The sequence below is a fragment of the Rhagoletis pomonella genome, unplaced genomic scaffold, assembly GCF_013731165.1.
Source record: "Rhagoletis pomonella isolate Grant_MI unplaced genomic scaffold, Rhpom_1.0 Rhpom_scaffold_01116, whole genome shotgun sequence".
Lineage (NCBI taxonomy): Eukaryota > Metazoa > Arthropoda > Insecta > Diptera > Tephritidae > Rhagoletis > Rhagoletis pomonella.
In genome coordinates this window covers 24,704-51,719 of record NW_023459670.1, presented here as the reverse complement: position 1 = coordinate 51,719, position 27,016 = coordinate 24,704, and the positions used below count along the sequence as shown (strand labels likewise).

Here is a 27,016-nt window from a genome sequence, read left to right as displayed (position 1 = left end):
CTTTTTCATAAATAATAACTGTGAAAAAAGTCCTTTTTCATAAATAACAACTGCTAAAATAATTTTCTACGAAGAGAAATCTTCAAAACTAACCAGCGAAAAGAAGAAGTGTTTTAGAAAGAAACATCCATCGGAGGCAGGTAATTAAAAACAAATACTCAGACCTTGCAACCTTAATTATAATCATCTTCATTACTACCTGCGCGCCGCATGCCAAGCAGCTGCCAGAGTATAAAGCCCGGATGTCTCTCAACATTCAAGTCAAAGTGATTACAGTGTTGACGAGTATACAGCTAACAAGCACGAGCACGCAATAATTTTCAATAAGTCATTGATTCATTGATAGATCACACAACAACATGGACATCGTTGAGGAAATTCTGCACAAGCCGTATGCAGAGATGGATACGTTATCGCGAATAGAGGCGCCAATGCAGTTACTTCCTATAGTTTATCCAATGCTGGACGAAATGAATACAAACCAGGCGAAGCTATACGATGACGAAGTGATACAAACAACCTTAGATGCAAAGAAATTTGTTTTAACTAGAATGTTTGATATACTCCGCCAAAGAGAACATTGGGAAGGCTGCATCGAAAACGAAAGTCAAAATCCACATTTACCCGCTAAGAAAAGAGTAAGCGAAAATCCACCACAACGCATGCATCCAGCAGCAGCTACTGTACAACAACAAGGCAATGTTTTAGCTGCAGCACCACAGCCTATGGACAACTATGTAGTGCCACCTGCAACAGCAGCGAACGACAGTGAGGCTACATTTTTAGCAGCTGAAGCTTTGAATAACGGCTACACAGCTAGACCAGAACAACTCTCCTCTAGCCAATATAGCAATGCCTCAGTTCCATCGCTTTTAAATCAGACTGCAGTAAAGCAAGAACACCGTGGCGATTTACTCGCTGAATACGTACCTATTGGCCCAAATGGCACGCTCGTTTTAAAGTCGGCATTTGACAAAATATCTTGGGACTCACCAGCCATGGCTACGCGCACTCTGTTACCACTCATTTTTACAGACGATATTCTTGCCACCCATACACTCAGTGGTAAGCCCTCGCCAGCATTTCGTGGTCGCGAGCGTCCGCCCAAAGGCAAACTGGATGCACTGAATATAGCTGATATTATTCATTGCGTGAAGGAGAGAACTAATTGTAAGGAGCGTGATGTTCGTAATACTATTACGACGAAATGCGCTGACACAACCAAAAAATATCGTCGCTTGAATATAGAGATTAATTTCGATGAGAGTTTCTGATGAAGGAATATAGTGAATCTCGAGTGTGTAGCTATTACATACATAACTGATCATCTGCTGTTGAAAACAATTGAACTACTTACTTAATATTTGATTATTTTAGCTTGAAATAAAAATGTGGTGATTTTTTAAATGAAAAGCTTTGTATTTTTATCCCACCTTTACAAAGATAGTACAGCTGTAAAGAAGTAAACTCAGAAGTCGTTGGTTAGAGGGAACTCACTTTCCTTCGGGATGTTGACGTTGTGACCGTATTTAGTACAATGAATCCCTCATACGAGATTAAGCGCAGCTCATTCGGAAAAGGCTGCATTGAATGCAAGAGACCTCCAGTTGTGCAGAATCGCTCCAAGCTTGAAAACTTCTGGGCTTAGTCAGAATCATCTCATTTTTCATAATTAGAAAACAAACTGTTCTTATTTTCAGTCAAGGGATAAAGGAAAAGTCCACTGCAGTACACCCAGAAAAAGATTAAGTTATAATTACCAATATTTAGTTATAGTGACCAAGTGGCATAGTTGGATATGGCGAAATAAATATCTAGTTCACGATGGTCTGCAATTTACTTGAGACTTCTAGTTGGGACAAATGTATATTAGTTAATAATTACAAAACGACTACCTTGATTAGACAATATTGTTAGTTGTTGACTTGCTGTAGACGTGAATCAGCTAACCGTTTATTATTGGAAACAAATTTTCAGTTTGACACAAATAAAAATTTACTCGATGGTTGTTGTGTTTACTTTCTTCTTTTATTTGCATATCTTAAGCACAAAAATTACATACATATTTACATTAATAGTTATGATGAAACAGGAATAGTCGTGCGAAACCCCAGGTTAATATCTGCTGAAAGTGCTGGTTTAAGTATACTGCTTTGCTTTTTCCTAGGCTTAATAGATATTTTCAAATTATAATTCACATGAATTATATATCCGCTGGGAAACCCCGGTTGGCATCAAACTTTATATTTTTAAATAACTATGCGCACACCAAAGCAACTCGCGGCGGTAGCAAAACTGAAACTAAGACAAAAAAGTCTGGAAATGTCATACAACACACTTTTCTTTCTCTATCTAGCGCAGTGATCGACACGCCATCAAGGATCGGACTTAAAAAAAATTCGGTGTGGTAGAATTGGGGGAAAAATGTGGTGGATTTCAAAAAAATGTGGTAGATCTCAGGTTTTAGATCAAACTTAAAAATTAAAAAAATTCGGCAGGGTTTTACCTAAATTGCCAACATTTTAATTAGACTGTAAAAAAAATTTAATTTTGAAGTTGCTAAAAACTGCATTGAGTTTTCTTCCTTGACAGTGTAAAGCAGTTTTTTCCATATCAATATATTTTTCGAACATATTTCAAGAGATTTCTGCAACCTTGCGGAGTGCTGCCAGCTTTTCTTTTTATCACATCACGATGTAGCGAACAAATGTGGCACGTTCCAAAAGCCACTAGCTAGGATTTACCGATTTTAACAATTTTCAAGTAAAAGTAAACAACGCCTCAGAAACTTTAGATGTACTTAAATTTGCTAATACTTTCACAAAAGTTAAATTAATTAAATTTAAATTATTTTACTTGGTACAAAAATTTTGATCTGTAACTTACGAGTAATTAATCTTTCAAATATTATTTCCAAAATTTTTTGACACGTTTGCGCAGTTGTACGCAATTTTTTAATGTGACCTCTTTGTTATACAGGGCGTATGAGTAACGTGTAGAATGTGTGTAAGTTTTAAATTGCAGACGTTTTCAAGACTTAATTATTATTACTAAATGTGTCATAATTAAAGAAAACGTCCCACAAAAGACTATGTTTTATGGTCAATTTGGTTGTATGTTGTGAAAAATAATAGAAAAATTATAAATTTGCAAAACTGTGGGTAAATTACAGTAAAACTGCGTACTTAGTTTTTCTCTCTGACGTCAGGATTTTCTTAAAAGACTTTTATATTAAAAAATAAGATGATTTCAAAAAATTATTTAAAAAATTCGGTGCAGTGTAGGATAACAATAGGGGTATCAAATAAATGAAATAATTCTGTAGAGCACAGAACACAAAATAAATTTTTTGGTGCATAAGGACGAATGGGTATCGGAAATGAGCTTTACAAATTTTGTGCTTAAATATCATTGAAAATTTGCAATCTTTGTTTTTGGAAAAAAAATTTGTTTTCAGGTCTAATATACGCCCGACCTCATCGAATTTCGTCTCTATTAACTTAAAAAGCTAAAATTTATTAAAGCGCATTTTCAATACCTCTTCGTCCTTGTAAACCAAAAAACTTTATTGTTTTTGAATGCTACAGAATTTTCTCTCTCATTTGGTGCCCATATTGTTATTCTACATTGCACTGATATTTTAAATAATTTTTTGAATTAATCATATCTTTAAAATTTCAAAGTCCATTGAAAAAAATCCTCACATTGAAATCCTCACAGTGAAAAATTAAAAACGCAGTTTTACTGTATTTGGCCCATAGTTTCGTGAGTGTATCGATTCTTTCGTGTGTTTTGAAATTTTTTTGTTTTTGTCACACGGTGTTAAATTTCAGTATTATTTTCATTACTAGGAGTGCACTCTATAAAAGTTGGGTTGTGTTGTGAAAAATAAACATAAGTTTTAATAAAAAAATTTAATAAATTAAATTCTTTAAGTGGCTATATTTTTTTATGTTTAATAAAACTGTGAATATGAGAGAAAAAAAAACATATTATTACATAAGAACAGAAAAGTTAATACTAACATAAATAATAACAAAAACTACAAACAAAAACTAAGCTTTTTTTAATTAGAAATTTTTGTGTCTAATTTTTTTGCGTATAGTTCGATGCCAATTATGTTAGAAAAAAACTTAAAATTCTGTTTTATTTTTATTATTTTATGTGAAATGTATTTACCTTTTGGTTAATGTAATAACATGATTTGATCTATGTCATTGCACTTAAATAAATGTGCGCTTAGAAGGTATTCACGGCCTCCTAATTATTAAATTGAGTTTAAGGATTATTGTTCTCATGATTATTACATTGTTGTAAACTGAATATAAAAAAAACGTTACCACATAACCGAGTCACCAGAAGGAAGTGAATACTTACTTAGAAATGTATTTATAGCCAAATGCACCGTAGTGCCCAAGATCCATATCTCCCCGGCCGATGTGTTGTATGTGTTCCTTTTTAACCTATACTAAATTTTACAAATGTACATCCAGTGTGATTAAATTTATGTATAATCAACCCAGCACAAAATATTTCTACGCATTTTGGAAAAAAACAAACAATGGGGGTATTCACACCTGCTTGGCTGTCAGGTTATCTAGTTAAAAATTATTATTCTCAGCTGTATTTTGTTTTTGAAAACTGAGTTAAAAATGTAACCACATAACCAGTTAACCCAATAACCAGGCAGCTGTGCATATTCCAAATGTTTATTATTACTAATATTTGTAATTTTTACCCGCCAGTAATACAATGCCCAAGCATTCATTCAAGCAAACTGCATTTAAACAAAACAAACCAGGTACAAACAAATACATACATACGTACGTAATAATAGCGTTCAGCGAATTTCCTTTTCAACGCAGCGTGGTCATTATGCAAACAAAAGAAATGAAAATATAAAACAAAACAAAAAAACATCCAACACTAATAATATTCCAATTATACAGCATATTTTATTAGCGTTGATCTTCCTCGTTGTATTGCTTTGCCTGGCAGTAACTGAACTGTTTTTCCAACATTTATCCCCATTTACTTTTTAATTAGTTGCATATGTACATTCCAAAAACAATAAGTTTTTTTTTGTGCACCTACACATTTTTTATGCTACCATATACATTAACTGTTTTTTTTTTTTGCATTTAGTTTACTGCATTTTCGAGCACTTTTTCCATAGATTTCATAAGTGTGCATTAATGTTTTTCATTTTTTTTTTTTCTACATCACCAATTATTTTTCATATAGTACAATACATACCAAAACAGAAAACATTTTTTGCACTCAATTTTCATTATGAAACTGAATGCGAAATTTATCAGGGAATGAAATAATTTTAATTTGTTTATCAACCAATTACATTAAAAAAAAACACATTAGAGTTACCAAAAAAATGCAAATAATTGTAATATTAAACCAACAAATTAATTTAAAAAAATAATACAGATTTACTTATGACATTGCCCTATTTTTTTAATGCAAAAATAATGTAGTGCCTTATACACAATTACCCCTTTTTCTGTATCCCCACATAGCAAAAAAATATTGCACATAAAAACTGCAGTAATTTGCATATCAAATTGCTTAAATTGATTGCAACAAACAAATACGAAATTATTAATTAATATTTACAAATACACAAAATACCAAATTTATGTATAGTTACTTTATTATTTGGGCTCACGAAGAGCGGCTTGTATAAGTAGTTTGTGCAAAAATTTTATTCCCGGAATTTACGACTTTAAATTAAATGAAGGTTTATTAGAAGATTCAGAAAAATTATCCCTTAGAACTCCAGCAGCATAAAAATATTAAAGTAGTTATGAGTGACCAGATATAGGTACAAACATAAAAAAAAATTTTATAAAATATTTTTAATTGTAATAATGACCTAAATATAAAAACTCTGAATTCTTTAAAACTGCTTTTAGTTTCGCTCTGTCAATGTTGAACATTTTTCAACTTTGGAGACGTAGTGTTCAAGTGAAAGATAGATACATTAATCGTTTATTTAAAGTTGGCTTTTTCTTAAATTTTTATTAATCTAAGTTCAATCATTTTTTTGCTGATTATAAAAGGTTTATTTGCTACATTTTTTTACCCTTAAAAAGGCTTTAAAGTAAAAAATCGTATAATTTCAGACAAAAAATACGTTAACTTTGCCTTCAAAAAGTTAAACAGGAATCTGTGAGAATTGAATCATAAATAATGCTGATTTAATGAAAGTGTTGTTGGTATCTTTGAACGCTAGAATTTAAAAAATAATTTAAAATTTAAATTTTAGCAATAATTTTCATTAAGATAACGATAGCCAAATACAACTTCGCGTTGCAAAAAAAAAAAATAGATTTTCGAAGATCTTGATGGTTCAATGAAAATTGTAGGTATCATTTAAAATTCTTCTTCGGGTCAGCTTAAAAAGTCGATTTTTACTTTTGTTTATTTTTTACTGCTCATAATAGTTACATACAAAAAATAAAATTAACCGATATGCTTCTTAATAATCTAAAAGAACTGGCAATATATATATACGTATTTTTTTTATTTTTTAAATTTGAGGTAACTTTTCAAGGTGAAATTATAGCATATTTATATTTTGTGTTATGGCTATCGATAGACAACTAGTGTTGCCATTTTGATGCTTTTGGAGCTAGATTTAGCTCTTTATTTTTCTATTTATACCCGAAAATCGGGTTTTAGCTCCTAGCACTTTTTTTTAGCTCTTTTCAAATTTATGTAGCATTTTTTAGCTCCGGAAAGTTTTAATTGTATTTGGTATATATAAGCCAAAACTTAAGCGTTGATAAAATGGAAAATTTCGAGATGCAGTGTATCCACCAATAACTCTTGGATCTAGGTTAAAGAATTCAAAAATTAATTAATTTTTATGATAGTGCCGATTTCGTTTTACCTTACTAGTTTTACCTTTAAGGAGAGCTGGTAGTAAAACTTTCCAGAAAAATTTTGCGAAAAAATTATTCAATTCAAATATCTGAAATTACAGCCTTTAACAGTTTGTAAAGTATTTTTGGTTCACTATTATAAGTGCCATGTCAACGATTTCGAAATATATGCACCTTATTTTGGATTTAAAAGATTTTTTCAGCGCTTAAACTTATAAAATTCGTTGTTTTTTTTTAAATTGCCGAAAATTTAAGAACAACCTTTCGTCAATAAATGCTCAACCTTAACAAAAATGTGTAGCTCTTCATTTTAGCTACTATTAGTATTATTTAGTTCTTTTTAGCTCTTTTTTCGACCGTTTTAGTTCCAAGGGAAATTTTTCTCTGGCAACACTGTAGACAACTTGCTACTTAACCACGCAAAAAAAAAAACGCGAAAAATTTAAACCCGTTTAAAATTTACATATTATTGATCACTTACACATCTAAAAAAGTACACTATGCGGTGGTGAGTTTTCTTTAACACGCAAATACCATAAAATAATTCGTGTCAGTTGACACGTTCCCCATTTTTACGTCCTACGCTGGACGCAGGCACTGCCCCACTGCACGTTTTTATTACAGTCCAGGTTTCCCGGTCATGGACTAACACAGATGAAATAACTGAATGTATTTCGCCTGCCATAATCTAATTTCGGGAAATCCCCACTGATATATTCGGTTTAAATGTGCTTTAAGAATCGCGAAGACTTTATCTTAAAGCAAATTTTATCTTGGTTGCCTTTTGGGCCAAGTATCTACGCGGAAGAAAAAAAAAAACAAATTTTAAATTAAGTTGGCTGAATAGTAAATCGCCGTGTTGAATTTTTTGGGCAGCAGGTATTTCCTCGATACACGATTTCAGGCAGCTAGCTAAGGCCTGCTGGTTTAGTCAAAAGCTTACTTTGCGTTCTATTTTATTTTTTACACTTTCTTAGTCCGTAAATTGAAGTACTTAATAGCAAAACGTTAATCATAAATACTTATGTACATTTAACCAAATGAAATTTCTCTTCCAAAAAAATGTCTAATCACTTTACCTTCGCACACTCTCACACCTGATTTACGCACACGCACACATCCCTCAGACTCAGACCATGTTTTTTTTTGGCATTTTCTTTTTCTTTTTGCACGTTACAGACATCAACATACGCATTTAATTTCTCTGCTAATCTACAGCCATTAATTGTTCAACCTTCTTGTATTTAAAAAAAAATTTTCAATATAAAATAAAGGCAATCGCCGCACGGCCTCAGTACGCTCGGTCGGCTATAGTGATCTCTTTGTGCTGAGCAAAAAGGATATGTGGGACGTCTTAAAGGAGTATCCGGCGGCGCGAGTGCGACTGGAATCGATAGCGGTAAAGCGTTTGGAAAAATACAAGAAGGCGCCACTAGAAAAAGGTATGTAGAGTAAATAGGGAAATGAGCAAAACTAAAATGAAATAGATAAACACCAACCAAAGCGATTGCCTTAATTAACAGAATTTGCTTTGATTTAAAAAGTTTAAGTTAAAGTTTTTAGTAAACAATTTTTAAATAATTCACTAATATAAGCAATACAATTACTATTTGTATATGCATTATCAAGCCATTTAGTTCGTTAGTTAATTGAAAAATTTATCCACACACCATATGCTTCCTACCCGAAAAATTGATTCGTATCTTACTTATTATTTATTACGTATATTGTATTTGACAATATAGTAAAATACTTTAATGTAGTTGCCATGGGACGCTGCCAATCGACACCCGGCTTAGTGGAGAGTTGCGGACGCACAACGTTAGAGGACATGTGGCTGCCGCCACCGACTGCATTGTCTTTCGCACTTCAGCAGCAGCAGCAACAAAGTGTATCTTACAGGTAAGTTCTTATGTATAACTATAGTATTGCAGGCTGATAACTACATATATGCATTTTGCTTAGTTTCAATGCATTTTATTTGATTGAGAAAAATGCGAGCTTTAGAGGGCAATTCTGGCTAAGACGGTTGAAAGTTTTTTGTAAGGCAATGGTGAAAAGCTCTTTTGACAGAAATCACTCAATTTTTTCATAATCGAGTGATCCGCGGTTCTAATTCTCGGGCAAGGGGTTTTTGTTTATTCCTAATGATATTTTCTTCTTCTTTTAATTAATTAATTTATTTTTTCTTTAAATTTTTATTATTATTTTGTATTTTTTTATAAAATTTTTTTTCCAATTACTAGATTTTATTTTTTTAAATAGAAAAATATTTTTATTAAGTCATTTAATTTTTATAAAAATATTTTATATATATGTAAATTGAACTATACCACTAAGTCAAAGTGCTCCCTTCATTTTTTTATTGCTAAACTACAAGCAGAATAACGCTAAGAACTCCTCGCTCGCAGAACGTGCAACTAGTCTGTCAAAATACAGAAGAGAGCTTTCAAGATAGTTGTCAGAATTTGCCTATTAACGAAAGAAATAACTATCCGTACTACGAGGGTACCAATTTAAGACCTTTTTATGGATTTAGGATCTTACCTTTCAATTAACACTGTTTTACTAAAATCATTCATATAAGAATGTGTTATAAGTTAATAATAGTTTTCTAATATTGTTTAATGTATAAATATTACAGTCGTGCTCAAAGTCCCCGCTCTACACTCACCTATACGGAACGCATCACCCGCGCCACCGATTCACCCGGTTCGGTTAGCCCCAGTGCGCATAGTTCGGATGATCGACCGCGAAGTCGCGCAACATCGCATCACTCGACGCGGCCACAATCGCAACCGAGTCGAACAGGTATGTACTAGAATTTCCGTTATTAAAATAATTTCATAATGGTAAAGGAAAATTTCGGCTTAAAATATTATTTTTTATTAAATCTTAATTAGCTGCAATCTTTTAATATCAATCCATATTCGGCCCCCATCTTCATTTTTTTTTTAAAGTGGTGGTTTCAGGATTCTAAACAAAAAGAAAAGTACCAAAAAAAATTTATATGTTGGGTTTGACCAGTCCTTTTCTTGATATGAACTGGTTGAAAAATCGACCGCTAGTCGACATCCGTCACGTATGTTAACAATTTTTGTAGCAAATGGGCACAGTGGAACAGCAATGGTAAGAATTCTGGACGTACTCAAGGAATTCCGGTATGACACCAGTGGAGGGCACTAGAGAAAATCAAGCGGAAGTTATATTTGTTTGGTAGGCAAAAGAACCGAAATCCAGAAGTCAGGACCAGATGACAAGACAATTTTACACCCGGCATTCGATCGGGTTGCCGTGGATGTAACCGGCCATATTCCTACGAGCATGTCGGTTATAGACTACTACAGGAAATGGCCGGAGGTATAACCGATTATAAAATAGAAAGCTAAAACTGTAGCGGAAGTCGCGGATACGCTGAACCTATAAAACTGCACTTTGATCATAGAAGAAATTTTTAACCAGCGGTGTTCCAAAGGAAACAACTATACTTTATTTCCAAGCAGATGACATGGTGGAGCGATTCAAACGAGGCCTTAGAAGATCATTTGAGAAAGGTCGTGTACCTAGTATCGAAAATATTGGCATGTCCAAATATCTTTGTCAGTCACGAAATATCGATCAGCAGTGCACGAAACGATGGGTAGAACTCATACAAAGGTAATAAGTAAACTTCGTTGGCCTAGCGACCTGAAATTTTGAGTAAGTGGCGATGCAGGGAGGAACTGCTGAGATAAACTTGCGCTTGTGAGACAACATACTAAAATAATGAGTGATAAAACTCTGTAAGGTTGAAACGGCAGATTGACGTGCTGTATCGAATCCAAAACAAAAAAGCAACTCAAAACCGACTTCAATTCTCATATAAAAAAAATATATATATATATATCTCATGATCCAACCAGATTAGTATGGGAACACCCCTCAGATACTACCTTTCCGATGCAAAAAGAATTATCAGAATCGGTTGCCGTGGTCCAAAGTTATACGGTAACATACCTTAAAAAAAAATATTCCGACGAACTTATAACCTCCTCCGTTTTTGGATGTCGGTTAAAAATAAGACTTAACTCTAGAGAAATGAGGTGTCAAATTGATGGTCGAAAAATCGACCAGCCGCCGAATATGGGTTGAATTCATGGATTTGGTGTTTTTTTTTTTTTAATTCACCGCATATCATTTCATAAGTTTTTTAAGTATTATCTTTGCTTTTGAATTTTTTTTTTATACCCTAGCGCACATGGGCACAAGGGTATTATAACTTTGTTCGCATAACGGTTGTTTATAACAGGCAAAACGAATTGAAAAACATAGTTATAGAGAAATGTATACATAAATGATCAGAATGAAAAAATAAATCGATTAAGTGGTGACTGTCTGTCCGTCTATGCACATGTGATATTGTGCTTGCCACATAAAAGAAAAACATTGAAAATAATTTAAATCGGACTAGAATTAAGCCCACTTTTCCTGTAACGGTAAATTTCAGAAATGCTTGAAACTTCGATATTTCGAAATTTAAGAACTCTAATTTACCCAAAATTGATACTAACAACAGTCCCTTGAAAAAAGTAACATTATTATGGAATTTTGGAAAATGGGTGTGATGCCGTCCACATATGACTATATAAGTTTATCTAATTATGTCTAACTGAACATTCTATCGAAGATATTTGAAATAGGGATAAAACCACCCCTGCTTACCAAGTAACGGCAGTTTTCGGAAAGGCGAAAAAACTATTTTTAATACTTGCGCTGGGTATCTAATATTCAGCTCCGGCCGAACTTAGATTTTTTACTTCTTTTTATTTAAAATTTTCTAATAAGATTTTGCGATTATTTGTCTTTCTATTTTAATATTTTTGAATACGAATTTCTGTTTTCACGCAGCATCTACATACATACCTCGGTTCAAATACACATGTACACATACATGCAAATGTGACCTTTATCAGTGGAAATACTTTAATCAAACATTTAATTATTCTATCTTTTATTACCTCTCTCTTTCCATTAATTTAAATGTTGCGCTCATTCAGGACATATCTGCGACTCCAGTTCGCATTTGGAGTATGGCGGCGGTCTGTCTGTTGCCAGCGGTGGCATCGGTGGCGGCGGCACAACGCCATTACTCGGTTCACATGAAGCCTTAGAAGATGAAATTAAGCGCCTGCGTGAACGACTACACACCGTCGAATCGGAGAATCAAGCGCTTAATACGAAGCTATCACAACAACAATGGGATTTAGAAAATCGATTAGCCGAAATTGAAATGCAAATATGTGGTGTCTCATCGACATCGAGTCTCGATCCCGAAAACGAAACCGAAGAGATGGAACGTAATCGTGAAAGTATCATATAACACGGGAGCGAGCTGCCCCATCAGTCGATCGGTATGATGTACATATCATGTTTTACATGACTCGCATTGTTGTTGTCGTTAAATGTTAAAATTATCGTTAAACACACATGGAACACAATCAATACAACTACATACGCACTACTAGCACTGCAAAATTTACACTACCCCAACCATATTTTATGTACAATGTACAACTGGCACCGGTGGAGTGGAGCCATCTAGCAACATTGTACTTACTTACTTGCTTGCACCACATCATCAACTTTGTATGTATGTAGATACATTAGCAACCGTCAGCTGCTCAATCGATTTTAAAACAGGAAAACTATTTTATTTGTGTGTGTATGTATGCCTCGAAACGCATCGCATGTCTATCTCTCATTCAATTTTATATTCAGAAAATAGTTTGACCAAAGCTTTATATGTATATACATTTATACACATGTACACTTGCCCATAATTGTACAAATATTTGTATGTGTATCTATGTAGGTGTATGCATCACAACCACCCACTACTACCAAACCAGTTGGTGTTATATTTCTCTCTTTGCATTGCTGTGGGAAAACAACCAACAACAACAATCTGGCAACATTTTCAATTTCCGCTTGCAACAATGTTTTCATTTCGGATTGCATTGCATTGGCCTTTTGTCATTACCATCAACAAAGTCATCATCATCATCTGCGTCCGCATCACTATCGCCATCAATGTCAATGTTTAGAAATCGTCATGGCTACCATTCTCGTTACTGTCATTATTCGAAATTTGAATGATTTTAACAACTACTATGTATACATGTGTATGTGTGTGTATGACTGTCGAAAATAGCACAAATATTTCTATAAATAGTTGTGTAATATTAGGTTACTTCTGATTTAAATAATATCAGAGACTGTAAAAAATAAATTGTAACCAAAAAGCGGCAACCTATGTCTAATAATATATGTTATCTTAATAAACCTAGGAAAGTTTTCGAAGAATAAAAATGCGATAGTTTGTGTTGTGTTGTGTCCTCCAGACGACCAAATGCAAAACTACAAAAAGTTGCGAAAGAATCACAAAGTGATTTATTTTGGAACGCATTTCTGTCATCCCTTGTCAAGTTTGGTTTGCAGACAAACCGGTTTTGACATTGTTCCATCTTCAGTCACAAGCACCATATAGACTATATGTCTTTCAGAAAGTATTTTATATTTCATTGTTAGACCAAAGGAGCTCGCAGCTCCTTTTTTAGTTTTCCGCTTATCAAAGTTTTCTTGTTGTGAATTCAGTTTTTGCTTGATATCTGTGTAGATATTAGTATGAGGTATCTACGCCGTCAACTATCTACTTAGCGCTCTACTCTTGACAACACTTTTTTATCAGCTTTTATGATTCGTTAAACCACTTGGACTTGTCGATGAATCTATTTATGTTAGTAACTGAGCTTTTGGAGATCACCGTAATATTTTGGACGTAGAATCTCCCTAGTTTGTCATGCCTTAGGCGTCTCTAAAAGGTAATGTAAGACCATTTTCCTTCTTCCTTATATGTCATAATGCTGTCATATATTCATTGCAGTTTTACTGGTTTCAAGTGTTTTCCAGCGTGTATCAGCCACTCGGGAAAATTGCAAATGCAAATTCATGAGTCCAGGTGCAAAGTTTATTGTCTCCGCTTCGGAGATGCTCCGACCTTAGCCAACACATCAGCCCTCTCATTCTCATGAATGTGCCTACCGCCGGGAACCCGAAGCAGAGAGACTCGGACGACGAGCTTAATGCGCATTAGTCATCTCTGGCTGTTTTAGACTTTGTTTGTCTTTTCGTACTTCTACGCAGTTTCTCACCAACGATTTTTCATGCTCGGAAAATACCACGCCCCAACGCCGCAGTCCATCTTGGACCCAACATTATAGATTTCAATGGAATTCCCCTTGACTATCCTGCCCCTAATTCAATGCGGTCTAGGAGGAAACTTAATTTAAGAAATTTCGTGGATGTGGAGTTTAATATGCAGAACCACAGTAAACAGCATCAGTTCAGTTTTGTTTGGGTTGCCCCTAGGCCACTTTTTGTGGCCCTGGTGTGGAGCCTGAGCAAATCTTCGTCAATGATTGGCTAATCGTATTATATGCATATGGTATTACCTTAACTCCACCTCCTGTAGAGTGTCGTTTAATGTCACAACCTACAGTAGCTGAGACAGAACTCCCACTTGGGGAGTGCCTCTATTTGCATAACGGGACAGTGTTGCAGAATCAGTGGTTGAAATTATGATTCTGTTTTTAAGCATCTGTGCGATCCACTTGCTTATGTGTCCAGATATATCCAAGTTTACAAGGGATTAAACAACTGTTTCGATTGTAGTATTGTTGGAGGGCCCTCTATGTCGAGAAAGTTTGCTTATAATGGATTGATTCTTCTTTGGCGGCCACAACTTCATGAAGGTCAGTATCAGTTGAACCGCCCTTGATTTACGCAATTTAAACTTTTAAAGTTTCCTAGAATATGCCTTTAGTGTGTAAGTCTAACAGTGTTTGCAATGCCTTTAGCAGGAAGGACGTAAAACTTATTGGTCTAAAGTCTTTAGGTTTTTCGTGATTTCTTCTTTCCAGTTTAGGAATGAAGACAACTTTGACTCTTTGTTAGCTATGTGGGTTGTAAGTCAAGATGATACTGCCTTTGCAGACCCACTCTTGTCGGGATACCACGGGCTCCTGCAATTTCTATAGCGTTAACGGTACTATACCGTCTGGTCCAGGTGATTTGAATGGTAAGAATTTATTTATAGGTAATTTAATTTTTTCTTTGTCTTTAAGTCAGGAAACTCTTTTGGCCTCTGAGCGCAGCCAGGAAAGTGTGTGCTGATGAGAGCTTCTAGTTATTCCTCCGCTATGTTTGTACATACACCGTCCTTTCCTTTAATAATACGGGGATTGATGTGTTTTTTTGGATAAGACTTTCCTTAGCCTGTCGGTATCCCTACAGTTCGCTACGGATATGCAATGTGACTGCGAATAATCATTTATACTGCTTTAATGCATCTTAGAAGGGCTGTCACAGTCTTTGGAGCTTGGTAAGCGATTACCTCTCCGTGGTCAGGGTAGTTCTTTAAACCCAGGCAACCGAACCGTAGGTGGTTGTACTTGCGTGGTATGCAGCTATCTTAGGGTCTTGGGGCTATTATCCCAGGATTTACATGACTGACCCTTGCACGCCATTAGGACTTTAATAGCTTTGCTTCATCCAAAGAAAGTCTCTTTAAATTAATTATTTAGCCATGCCTCGTATATTATAGGGGTAGGACAACCTGGTGGCAAGCGATTAAAAAATTTTAACCTCTTTGAAATCGCGTTCAAACCTGCAGGACTGAGCGAGACAACCGCACTCTGAAACAATTTATGTTAGCGTTTGTAAAAGTCATTTGGGCGACCTCTGCTAGCGGCCATATAGCGGAAAACTATTCAACGGTAGCCTTCGAATCCAAGTCCGTGCAATTGCCACAAGTCAGGTTGCAAGGTTCTTGTATCCTTTGGACGTATATAACACATCCATGGGCCATATTGAGATAATACCGAATTTATCAGAACTAAAGTCAAACTTTTGTTGTGATATGACCAAGGAACAGAAGATTGTCTGAATTTTCAAACGGCAATTTGAGAAAAATTTCTAATATCTATTCTAACACTAAAAATCTTCAAAGGTCTACTTGGATTTAAGATAGGATGAACCTAATATTTTTTAGAGATTCAAGAATTTTAGTCGGCTTTATGGTTTGATGTTAATATTTCTCAAGTATTCATTCTAGCATAGACAGTCTCTGATATACTTTAGAATTAGTGTTGAGCTTTTAATAAATTTTGAAATTCTAAATGTTAGTTAAATGAATGTTTACTTTTTTCACCCAACAAAAAATCTTTTTTGCTTTTATAAAAATAAGTTAAGTCAAACTCACACAACAACAACAAAATCAGCCACAATTCTTCATCCTTATATATGTATGTATGTATGTATGTGTTAACAACAACATCAATACTACATAAACAGGAGCAGCGATAACAACAACAGCAGCAAATACAGCAAGAACACAAATCGAAGCTAAAGTTTCCACTATGATTGCCACAACTGAGGTGGATTCCGCAAAATATTCGTGGTCACGACATTTGAATATGGCCACACAAACGCCACCTGCACGGCGTCATCAGCCATGCATGCAAGTGGATAGCGCTGAAGATGGCGACGATGATGATGATGATGATGACGATGACGATGATGATGAAGATGAAGCAGTTGACAGCAATGACAAGAATAATGAAAATGACAATTTGATTGAGTCGGATGCAGATGGCGAAGCTGCTGCTGCTGCTGCTCAAATTGGTGGTAATATTAGTGGTGCTGGGGTGGCTGATGGTGGTTGCTGTAAGCCACATGCTTCCACTTCAGATGCTGCTAAGGCCAATGATCGGCATGCTGATCGGGCAGCTAAATTATCGTCTATTTGAAAACTCGCCAATACCTATTTCAGGCTCATGTGCACCTAACATATGCATTTGTACATTTTGGTACATATAAACAGATGTATATACTTTCCATTCAGTGTATTAGGGACTTTCGGGATCCAAGTATTTAGCTAGCTGTCACATGATTTTAAAGCTCAAACAGTGTAATATAAGTAAAACTTCACACACACACCCACACTCGCCAATAAACGCATACACTAAGAGCAGAACTCAAGAAAGTTGGAATAGCTTAGTGCTTATGTGCGCTGCTTTTGATGCAGCGTTGCCTTGAAACTCTAATAAAATTTTTGAGAGGAAGTTATGTTGACTAGCTTTGTAAAATTTTTAATTTTCTTTTATTTCACCATATGAGTAGCACCATTTAATTGAAACTACTTATGAAAGAAATAATTGGGCATAGAGTTTTGTTTTCATTAAATTATTAAAAGCCCCAAAAAACTTTTATTTTTGAAATGGGCTTTTTACATAAAGACCGGGTAATTTATTTTTGGAAACAACATACATTTATGACATTTTCGACCGAAGTTTCCAGAATCAAGTGCAGCATATACATATGAGCAAACCTCACGAGTTGTTACATTTTTCGACAAAAACTTGTTTTTGGCCGAAAGTGGTGGTACACCTATCTTATCAGTTTTGTATTACAGCCAATTTCACGAAAGTAATTTAAGTGAAAAATGATTTTAAATTTTTGAATTTTATATGGAAATTGACATAAAACAAAAAAATCATTTTTCATTTAAATTACTGGTGAAACCGGCTATTAAATTATTAAAATTAAAAAACTTAAAATTTCAAAAATTACAAAAAAGCTGCGACAGATATTCTGCATGCTGCATGTGGCACACTTTTGAAACTTCACAGATATGTTATATTTGATGCCGACGTCCATTTTCTATAATATAAACATTCTGTTTGAAAACTTCTAAAAGTTATTAAAAAAACAACAATTATAATTTTTCCGACTTACAATGAAAAAATAAGTAATTTCGGTACCTTTTTCCCTCAATACATGCTTTAAAATTTAAAAAAAAAATTATTCAAAATACTTGATTTATTTTCCATTGTACTTGTTTCTGGAGCTCCATTGATCGAAATATTTTCAAGAAGAATGCTTTCGCTTTATTGCCGACAGTAAAACTCGCGAGATTTGCCCACATACCGTGTTTTAGTATTTCAAAATGAAATAAAAGGAATTTTTCAGATTAGTGGCACTATTGGCACATATATGTAGCTATGCTTTCTTTAATTATTTAAATAATATTCTCGGAGAGTTCTAGTTTATCAAATCTAATTTTACAATTTCTATAGATACCAAACGAGCGTCAATCAAGGGATAGAGAGTATAAAGCATACTACTTTTGGATAAAGTTGTATTCAGGCCAAGAGAAAATCCAAGCCAAGGTACTAAATATATGCTCGGGAAAACAAAAACCTTACCTAGGCGATTTTCTTGTTCCCAATGTACAATAGGTGCTCAACTGTTTCTTTGTAATTTTTTTACTGAAACTTCATATGCGGTAGTCATTTTATATACATGTAATTTTTTAAAATATGTTCACATAGCTTTCAAAAAATTTCTCAAGAAATGTTGCAAAATAAGCATAACTTTCCAGGGTTATGCAAACAAAGACGACTGGGTGCGATAAGATAACTAGTACGTTACCAGTTTTTATTTAAAGTTACCAGCTCGTTGACAAATTTGAAGGAAATCGTCCCTTCGCCGTTGAAATATTTTTCAATCTTTTTTTCTGTTGCATGGTGCTATCATCCTTGCAAAAAAGTGTTCAGCTATCAAATACAATTCAATGTTTAATACCGGTCTACTATTTATATAGGAATTCATTTAGCCAAAGCAGATGTTTTTAACATGGATGGCGCCAGAAAGCCAGTTTTAGTACTACTGAAACATAATCCGCAATCGGACGGACAATAATGCGATGAAGTCAATCTGTTGCCTTTGAGTTCAGAGCCCATTTCCGATCCTAAATTCTCCTGCAGTTCCACATGGCCCGAGATGGGTTATTCCCAAACAGTTTACCTCGAAAAAACAATCAATTTCTGCTCTTATAAAGGTGATCAGGCTAAGGTTCCTTACAAATGGTTTTTGTGGGAGGCAGAATTACAGGATCTGAGAAAATGACAGCACAAAGTTGGCGCTCAATCTTGGGAACCCACAGTGTACAATTTATATGTAGTTCCACGCAGTCAAGTCAAATTTCACATTCCAGTCGGTTCTTAATAAGCGCAATGACCTACAGAACATTTCACTCGTGGTATGAGTCGGTATCTTGTGTAATGTTGGTAAGTAATAGAGAGAACCCATCTAAGACGCTGATTGTTGATTTGCAAATTTCATTAGATTAGCAAGTGATCAGATATAGATATGGTTATTTAGGGTGCTGCCGTCGAATAGCTAATTTTGAGGTAATGGTCTTCTGAAAATCGCGTGCAATCTATATCTAGATCCTCAGATCCTTAGACACTTTTTGTGAGTAAATAACAATAAAACGCACTCTTTTTGTGCTTTCTTGCTTCGTACTTACATATGTATGTAGGTATGTATGTATAATATACAGGGTATCCTAGACCACCCATCCACACTTGTGCAATGGACGAAAATGATTTTTATTGGATAGATGCTATATCTTTTGGTCGCATCACCAACTTGTCGTTTCGACTGGAAATTGGCTTAGTTGCGGTGAGAAAGTTCTTTTTTTTAATGAGAATTACAACTGTTTACTATAGTTGGAATTCTGCGAACAAAAATATGTGAATTTTGATTAAAACTTTTTCTCGGAAGTGCCTTTTACAACCTGTAAATAACCTTCAAACTTCGACTCATCCTACACTTTTGAAATGGAGGAAAATGTCCATTGCGGATCTTTTGGTCATATTACCACATTCCGGTTGTGACCGCAAAAAAAGTTTCCGAAAAAAGTTACCCATTTTTGTACGCAGAATCCGAATCAGTGATAAAATTATGCATATCCCATTTAAACAAATGGACTTCCGGTGAGTTTAATGTACTTTCAGTCGAGACCGGAAGTGGGTGATATGACGAAAGGATAGAGCATCCCCGACTTAGTAAATCATATTTTTTTCTTTTCCCAATAAAAATAGCTCCGTTAGTTTTAAAAGTCCAGAATGAATTTAAATTCTAAGATCATTTAGGAAAAAGACACTTTCGAGTAAAAAGTTTCAAACAAAAGTTTCGTATTTTTGTCCACAAATCTTGGGGTTCCGGTAATTTTAGCCCACTTTCGGTCAAAACCGTAATACGATCAGAAAATAGAGCATGCCCGACTCGGTAGGCCATATTTTTTCGTTTTCTAATAAGAAAAACATAGCCCTCCATTTTAGAAGGCTGAACGGGTGGTCTGGGACCCCCCCCCCCCCCCTGTATACATAAATATGCATGCACAAACATACATATATAAAATTAGAAAAAAAAACGATAGATGTGTTTTTGAAAGCAAAGGGCAAGAATATTACACACACATACAGACAAAGATGCACATTTGCTTCAATGAGATCTAACACTGCCATACAAAACAGTTCTCGCGATTATCGAAGCACTCGTAAATCAGCCGAGCACCAAAACAGCCGAGCACCAACACAGCACTCGATTACTCCTGGTGCATACATAAATATCAATCGATTCACTACATAACACTAAACGATTTTTAATTATTTTTAGTTAATGAAACACAAAAATACTATACCTAAACAAAAACGCGTACATATGTCTTGTAAATACTGTAAATAAAATCATTTTAGAAATTTTTCTAATTGGACAAACATTCTCCTCTAGAACACACTACCATATGCATATAAGCAAGTACAAGTAAAAGTGTATAGATTGGGCATGGCATATACATATCTACATATGTGTGTGTGTATGTTACAACACCCAAATGCGTTATTGTGCTAAATTTGTATTTGTAACTACAAAAACAAATGGCGACTATGAAAATAGGTAAAATATCATTACTGTAAAAATTTACATTCTTAGGTACATATTTGAAGATAGATAACTTTGAGACAAATTCATAAATGTTATATAATTATAAATAGTGGTAAAACTTAATTGAGGAATTATAAAAAAATAAATATGATATATCTACTGACAAAAAGTTTACATCACAAAATTCATTAGAACTTCATTCAAATTCGTATACATCTCAGCTAAAGAATTATGTAATAAAAAGGTATAATAATAAATATAATGTGTATATTGGAAACGATTTACTTTAAACGCTAATAAAAAGTTCAGCTAGGTAATTAGACTTTAAGTAAAAAAATATTGTAAATTTAAAAATTTGTACTATTGGAAAAGAACTGCCAAAGAAATAAGTAAAATACAAACAAATTAAAAAATAAATATATAAATAGAAAAAAAAACACAAAAATTAATTTAAAAAGTGAAGTAGTAAAAAAATAAATAAGAATAATAAATACTTGTAATATAAAAAAGCAACATAATGTAAAACTGGAAATTGAAGCTTTTTAGCATTAGGGGGGTTCTTAATTTACAAACATCATGGGCCAGTTCTTTATCTTGTTCTACCTACAAAATAAAGACTTCCGCGAAAATGTCAAAATTTTTAAAAAATATTTAAGGGTCACTATTAGAGTCTGAAAACATTAAAAAAACTTATCAGATTTCAAGTCAAAATTTTGTCGAATTTTTTCAATTTAACATAATTAAATTTTTTCAAACCCAAACGAAAACAGCGCGTGCGACCCCTAAATTATTTTTTTAATTTTGTAATTTTCGTGGTTGTATTTATTTTGAACGTAACATAAAATAAAGGGATGCTCCATGCAAAACGTAGATGCTGATATTTTTAAGGGCCACCCTAGTATGCATATGTATATGTATATGAAAATTAGTACTCATTAAATGAATAAGTGCGAATAACGCATATAATACAAACAGACATACTAACAAAAAATTTGCAGTTAGACTAGTAAACAAAAAATTGTGAAAAACATATTTAGTAATTTTAAAATAAAAATTGTACCATAAAATTGCAAATGAAATGTCTACAAAAGGAATAGATAAAACAAACCAAACTGTGTATAGAACGGTATCAAGCAGTAGTTGCTAATGTGAGTCAGGCGAATTTTGTCGTTTTGTTGTAATTGTATGTAACGTATGCATGTATGTATGAAGTTTATAAAATTTTAAAAACTCGTAAACAATAACACATTTAGGAGAGCTAGAAAAAACAAAGCAAAAAATAAATAAACTAAAATAGAGATTTACGAAATTTTCAAATTATGTAGATAAATGAGGCTAGAACCTAAAAAGAAGAAACAACTAAACAAAAAAAAAAAAGAAACGAAAACAAACAGCTAAAAACAAAAACAAAAAAATATAAACAAACAAATACTGAACTACCAAACAAGGAATGCGCAAGCAAAACTAGAGGAAAAAAATTAATTTAAATTTAATAAAACAAAAACAATATAGCACTTAAATAGCAGTTTAATTTTGGGTATAACTCATGTTTGAGATTTAAAAAAAAAATGTATTAATTACTAAAAAATTGGTAAATATGAGAAGAGCAGGAGTATTTAAATTGTGGAAACGTTACCGCACAGCAATGGTAGAAAAAGTTAAATTTTAAATCTATCAAGTATTATTCTGCTTAGCTTATGTTTTTAAGGGGTAACACCATTCTAGCGGAGGGGAAAAAAGGCCTAACGGGAGTACGAACAACGGAGTAAAAATTCTATTTAGAGGACAAAAAGGCCGAAAAATATGATATTAAAAATTGGTTAATGAATTTGTGTTTTATACTATTTAAGGTGCCCTTTTTTAGCCTTTTCAAAATTGCCGTGAAAATTCAAGACTTTCATACCGGGCGCCTAAATGCATGCTATGACTGCTACATGTTCAACAATTTCCTAAATTAAATTTGTGAAATTTTTGCACATGTACTTCTCAGCTGCCATGTAATAAAACTTTCTTAAGCTGTAATTTCATGTGCTCGGCCTTGTCTGATGCATACTCCGGACAATGCTTCTGTTTCTTTACGAGATATAAAGATCTTATTGTCAAGACCTCTAGAAAATTTCTCAAATTCAGAACCGAATTTAGTTGCTAGGATTTGTAGTAAATGCCACGATATTCTCATCATTCTGCAGTAAAAGCTTTAAATTTGCGTTCTCAACAAAGATAACAAACCCTGTGGATAATAAAGAGCAGAATAAAAAATCTGCATACCAACAAATTTTGGGCATTGACGGCCCCTAAAAATGCTTCAATCTTAAAATCTTTCTCCCAGAAAATGAACATTAAAATACCACAAGATCCTGAAAACTTACTAAGACAAATTTCCGGCACTGCTCAAATCCATATACGGTCCATTTTCGGAAATACTCCTTCACGGTAACGCTCATATCTTCAAGATTACTTATGCCGAATTTTCACAATGCATTAGATGACACAAATGTTAATGACAAACTTGGGCATTAAAAAACACCTGTGCCATTACGTTAAGAAAAATTGTTATCAAAATCGTTTCCTCATGGCATTTTTTAAAAAGTTAAAAAAAAAGTTGGGGACCAAATGTTATTAGCGAACAGATTTTCTGCCAAAATGCACAAAAAAAAAACAAAATTGTTACCCTTGGTCATAAGATTTCCCCGCCCATTTCTAGAAGACCTATTCTATTTAGAGAAACCTTGCCGAACAAATGTTGTTAACGAAGGGATATTCTGGCGAAATTCACAATAAAATCTGCCTTTTTCGAGGGGTTTGCTGCCTTTAACTTTATACGATAAAATTTACATTTACGTTCGACGACAGTTCAGCACAATTTTTGAGTTAAACGTGACAAAGCTGACAACTTTGATTGCGGCTTGACTTGATGTTATTACACAAATGGAAGGACCGAAAAGTTTACGCCGACTCCGAACGAGAAATGGATTTTTATGGCAGAAATACACTCGGAGGTTTATCATTGCACGCTGCCGGGCGACCGCTATTTGAAAAATACTTTGCTATTGTATATGTTACCCTAACCAGGGATAGACCCCACGACCTACGTAGTAGTAGTAGTACGCACCTCTAACGACTTCATAAACTTCGAAAAAGTTTACATTTTCGAAATATCTCACCCATCATATCAATAAATGGGTATCATACAATGGCCACCTTTGAAATTTTCGACATTTTGCATTCAGACAAAATTGAAATTTGTCAGTGAAGGAAAAAATCGAAAAAGCATTGCTACTACCAGTAGGGTCAACGTTCGTCTATTAGGCCAGTTTTCCCAATAAAATCTCTCGATCGCTAGAGTAGATATTCCCAAACTCATCTGATAAGGTATGCCCTCAATGCTTTCTCATGGCTTTCTTTGCCACAACCGGTTATAGCGTTGCCCACATAGTCTTAATTTATAGCACCAAAAAAATCTTTACTCTCACTTATATGTAAAAAAAATAATACTACCTATTTTTCCATTCATGGGCGGCTACTTACAACCGCAGACTTAGGTTTATTTTAAGAAAGCAGGGATCACACGATTTGAACATTTGTACATTTGGCGGTAACAGAGTGTATTGTTCAGCAATTTTTATTGAGAATGAGTTCAGCTCAATTACAACTTTCCATACAACACCTCTCTCTAACTGTGAAAATGTACAGATCTGTAAAAATGTACAAATCGTGTCATCCCTGCTTAATGTGTTTAAAGAATACTACTAAAATATTCTCAAAAAACGAAAAAAAAAATTCATTCACTTCTCTTGAGCATTACTCAAATATTCCAGAAGTACTAGTTTTGAATAAAGTACATACCTATGTATATTGAACACCCTTTCACTCATAGATTTAGTAGTATTTAATAAGTCAGGAAAGTTTGTATCACAAAAGTTAGTATTTTATAATGTTTATTGCATAATTGAAATTAACTTTGTTAAAGTTTGTAAACCTGGGATAGATTTTATGGCATTTGTTAATAACTTTTTAAACGCTAAGTGAGACAAAAATTATTTAATCCAACAGTGTTATTGAACTACATATGTGTCACTATTTGTTTCTGGGAAAAGTGGAAAAGGCAACCAAGTCGAAGCGGTAGAAGTTAGAGCTGCTATTTCGGAGATTACCACATTCTATGGAACACTTTGTATTCATCCGATACCACTATGTACTCGACGACTGTACTCATTAAAAGTATCGAAGAGAATACGCGATGCTACTCAAAGTATCGCTAGAAAATAGTCCATTCTAATTGCACTCAAAAGCGCTAAGTACAATAATTGCTTACAAAATAAAAGCCTACAGTGGAAAAAGGCGATTTCGTTTCCCCTTTATTCTTTTAACGACAAGAAATTTTCCGATGAGACTTAATAAGAATATTGATTTGCTAATATCGGAACTATTTCTTGAACGTTTATTTGCCAAAAGTTCTTTAACGGCTCGGCGGCAGTGAGTCATTCGCAATCGTATGCTGCGAATAGTTCATTATACTAAAGCCAACCTTCCGCGTCATATGCTACTATTCCATACGAACAAAGATATGATAGACACAAGTAAGTTTTAAAGGAATTTTTCCCGATTTTGAAACCCTTTTTGCAAAATTGGTACAATGTATTATATCGAAAGTATTGCCCATAGCTATCTATGACCTTTATGATAGGATTAGCTTCTGGTCCCACCACATGCTGCTATGGATATTCGGCTTTGGTGTCGATGGTCCGGGTCCGCCGTGCTTAACGTACGCCTTCTCGCACTTTATATTGACCTAGAGAATCCATTTTTCATCGCCAGTGGCAATAAAATGCAAACACGACTTCGTTTTTTAATGTTGACGAACATTGACGCGCCATTCGATATCTCTTGGTTTGAGTTGGTGAAGCACCCAGTTTCGGATTTTCTGGTCCATACCGATGGCTGTCAATCGCAATGAAATGTCTTGTTGAGTCACACGCCTAATATTTCCGCAAGTTTTTATTGGGTTTTGCATGGGTTTTGGTCCAAAATTGCCTCCACTTCGGCGTCTACAAACCTTGATGACCTTTCTTCGTGCTTCTTGTTCGTGGTGTTAAAATCGCCACTTTTGAAACGTTGAAGCCTGTGGAAATTGATGGAGCAAGCCCTCCGTAGGCCTCACACAGCTACCGATGACTTTCCACTGCACTTTTCTTCAGCTGGAAGCATAATACCAGTGCTTAAGCTTTGTAGTACAAAAAGTACTTACTTAGTGCTTGTTAGGTGTAGTCGAGTTTTTACTTTTTAGTACTGGTATCGGAACACCACTAAGCCTGCCTACTCATGTTCAATTACACTGGAATTGGAATAAATTGTTTCTTGTTATGCCGCAATAACAAAAAAGAAAGAGAAAAAAATATTATCTCTATATTATATTTATTATGAGGAAAAATTTTGTAAACAAAAATTATTGCTTCACTAAGTGTTATTGAAAAAATTAAAATTCATTTCTAAGCCTTTTAATAATTAAATAAACCAAAAAATTATTTCTGAACAAGGAAAAAGAAACTTTTATGATACAATCGGCGGTAGCACAAAAAAAAAGATGAATGTTTCGTTTGCGAAAAAAAACAAAAAAAAAAAACACTTGGTATTTACATATTTAGGTCTAAAAAAGTTAGTTAAATAAAAGAGATTTCAGTTTGTAAATATAAATGTTTTTTTTTTAATAAATAAAGTATTATAGTTAGGCAGCAAGGTTGTTATGATTAAATTATATATTTTATTTAAAAGGTTAATGTTATAAAATTTCATGTTTTCCTATATGAATTTGGTTGTTTAGGAAATTAAAATTTCAAATTTACAATTAATTAAAGATATTAAATTCGCTTTTCATTGTTAAATTAGGCTAATATGCATTAAGCAAAAATATTAATTTCTGCTATTACTTTTGCGCTTAAGACATAAAATAACTAGGCCATTATTGCTTAAAAGCTTTGTCTTTATTAAATTTCATACAAAATCTACTTACGAATGTACAGATCTGAATTATTGTTTGCTAAATACTGTTTGCAATACATAAATTTACGATATGCTATACACATGTATGTATAGAGGTATGCCAGCACAGTGTATCTTATGTAATTTACTTTATTCTATAGCCAAATCAAATTTCTGTCAGCATGAAAGGTAAATAGTATTGCGATGACGAAAATATGATTGGTGCTTGAAAAATGGATGTAAATTATATGAAAAAAATATTCATTGTAATTTCTATGAAATGCAGTGCAACACCTAGAAACAAATGA

The 27,016-nt window shown here is 33.9% G+C and overlaps 2 protein-coding genes across 2 annotated transcripts; both read left to right on the top strand.

The window, feature by feature from the left end:
• The first annotated feature begins 8,167 nt into the window (after positions 1-8,167).
• Positions 8,168-13,237, top strand: LOC118751959. The gene is made up of 4 exons (XM_036486787.1): positions 8,168-8,341; positions 8,663-8,801; positions 9,544-9,710; positions 11,936-13,237. Exons 1-4 carry the CDS (start codon positions 8,242-8,244, stop codon positions 12,256-12,258), a joined length of 729 nt encoding a protein of 242 aa, XP_036342680.1. The 5' UTR covers positions 8,168-8,241; the 3' UTR covers positions 12,259-13,237.
• A 2,965-nt stretch (positions 13,238-16,202) lies between these two features.
• On the top strand, positions 16,203-17,403 carry LOC118751958 (tumor rejection antigen P815A-like). The gene has a single exon (XM_036486786.1). It carries the CDS (start codon positions 16,355-16,357, stop codon positions 16,742-16,744), a length of 390 nt encoding a protein of 129 aa, XP_036342679.1. The 5' UTR covers positions 16,203-16,354; the 3' UTR covers positions 16,745-17,403.
• The last annotated feature ends 9,613 nt before the right edge of the window (positions 17,404-27,016 follow it).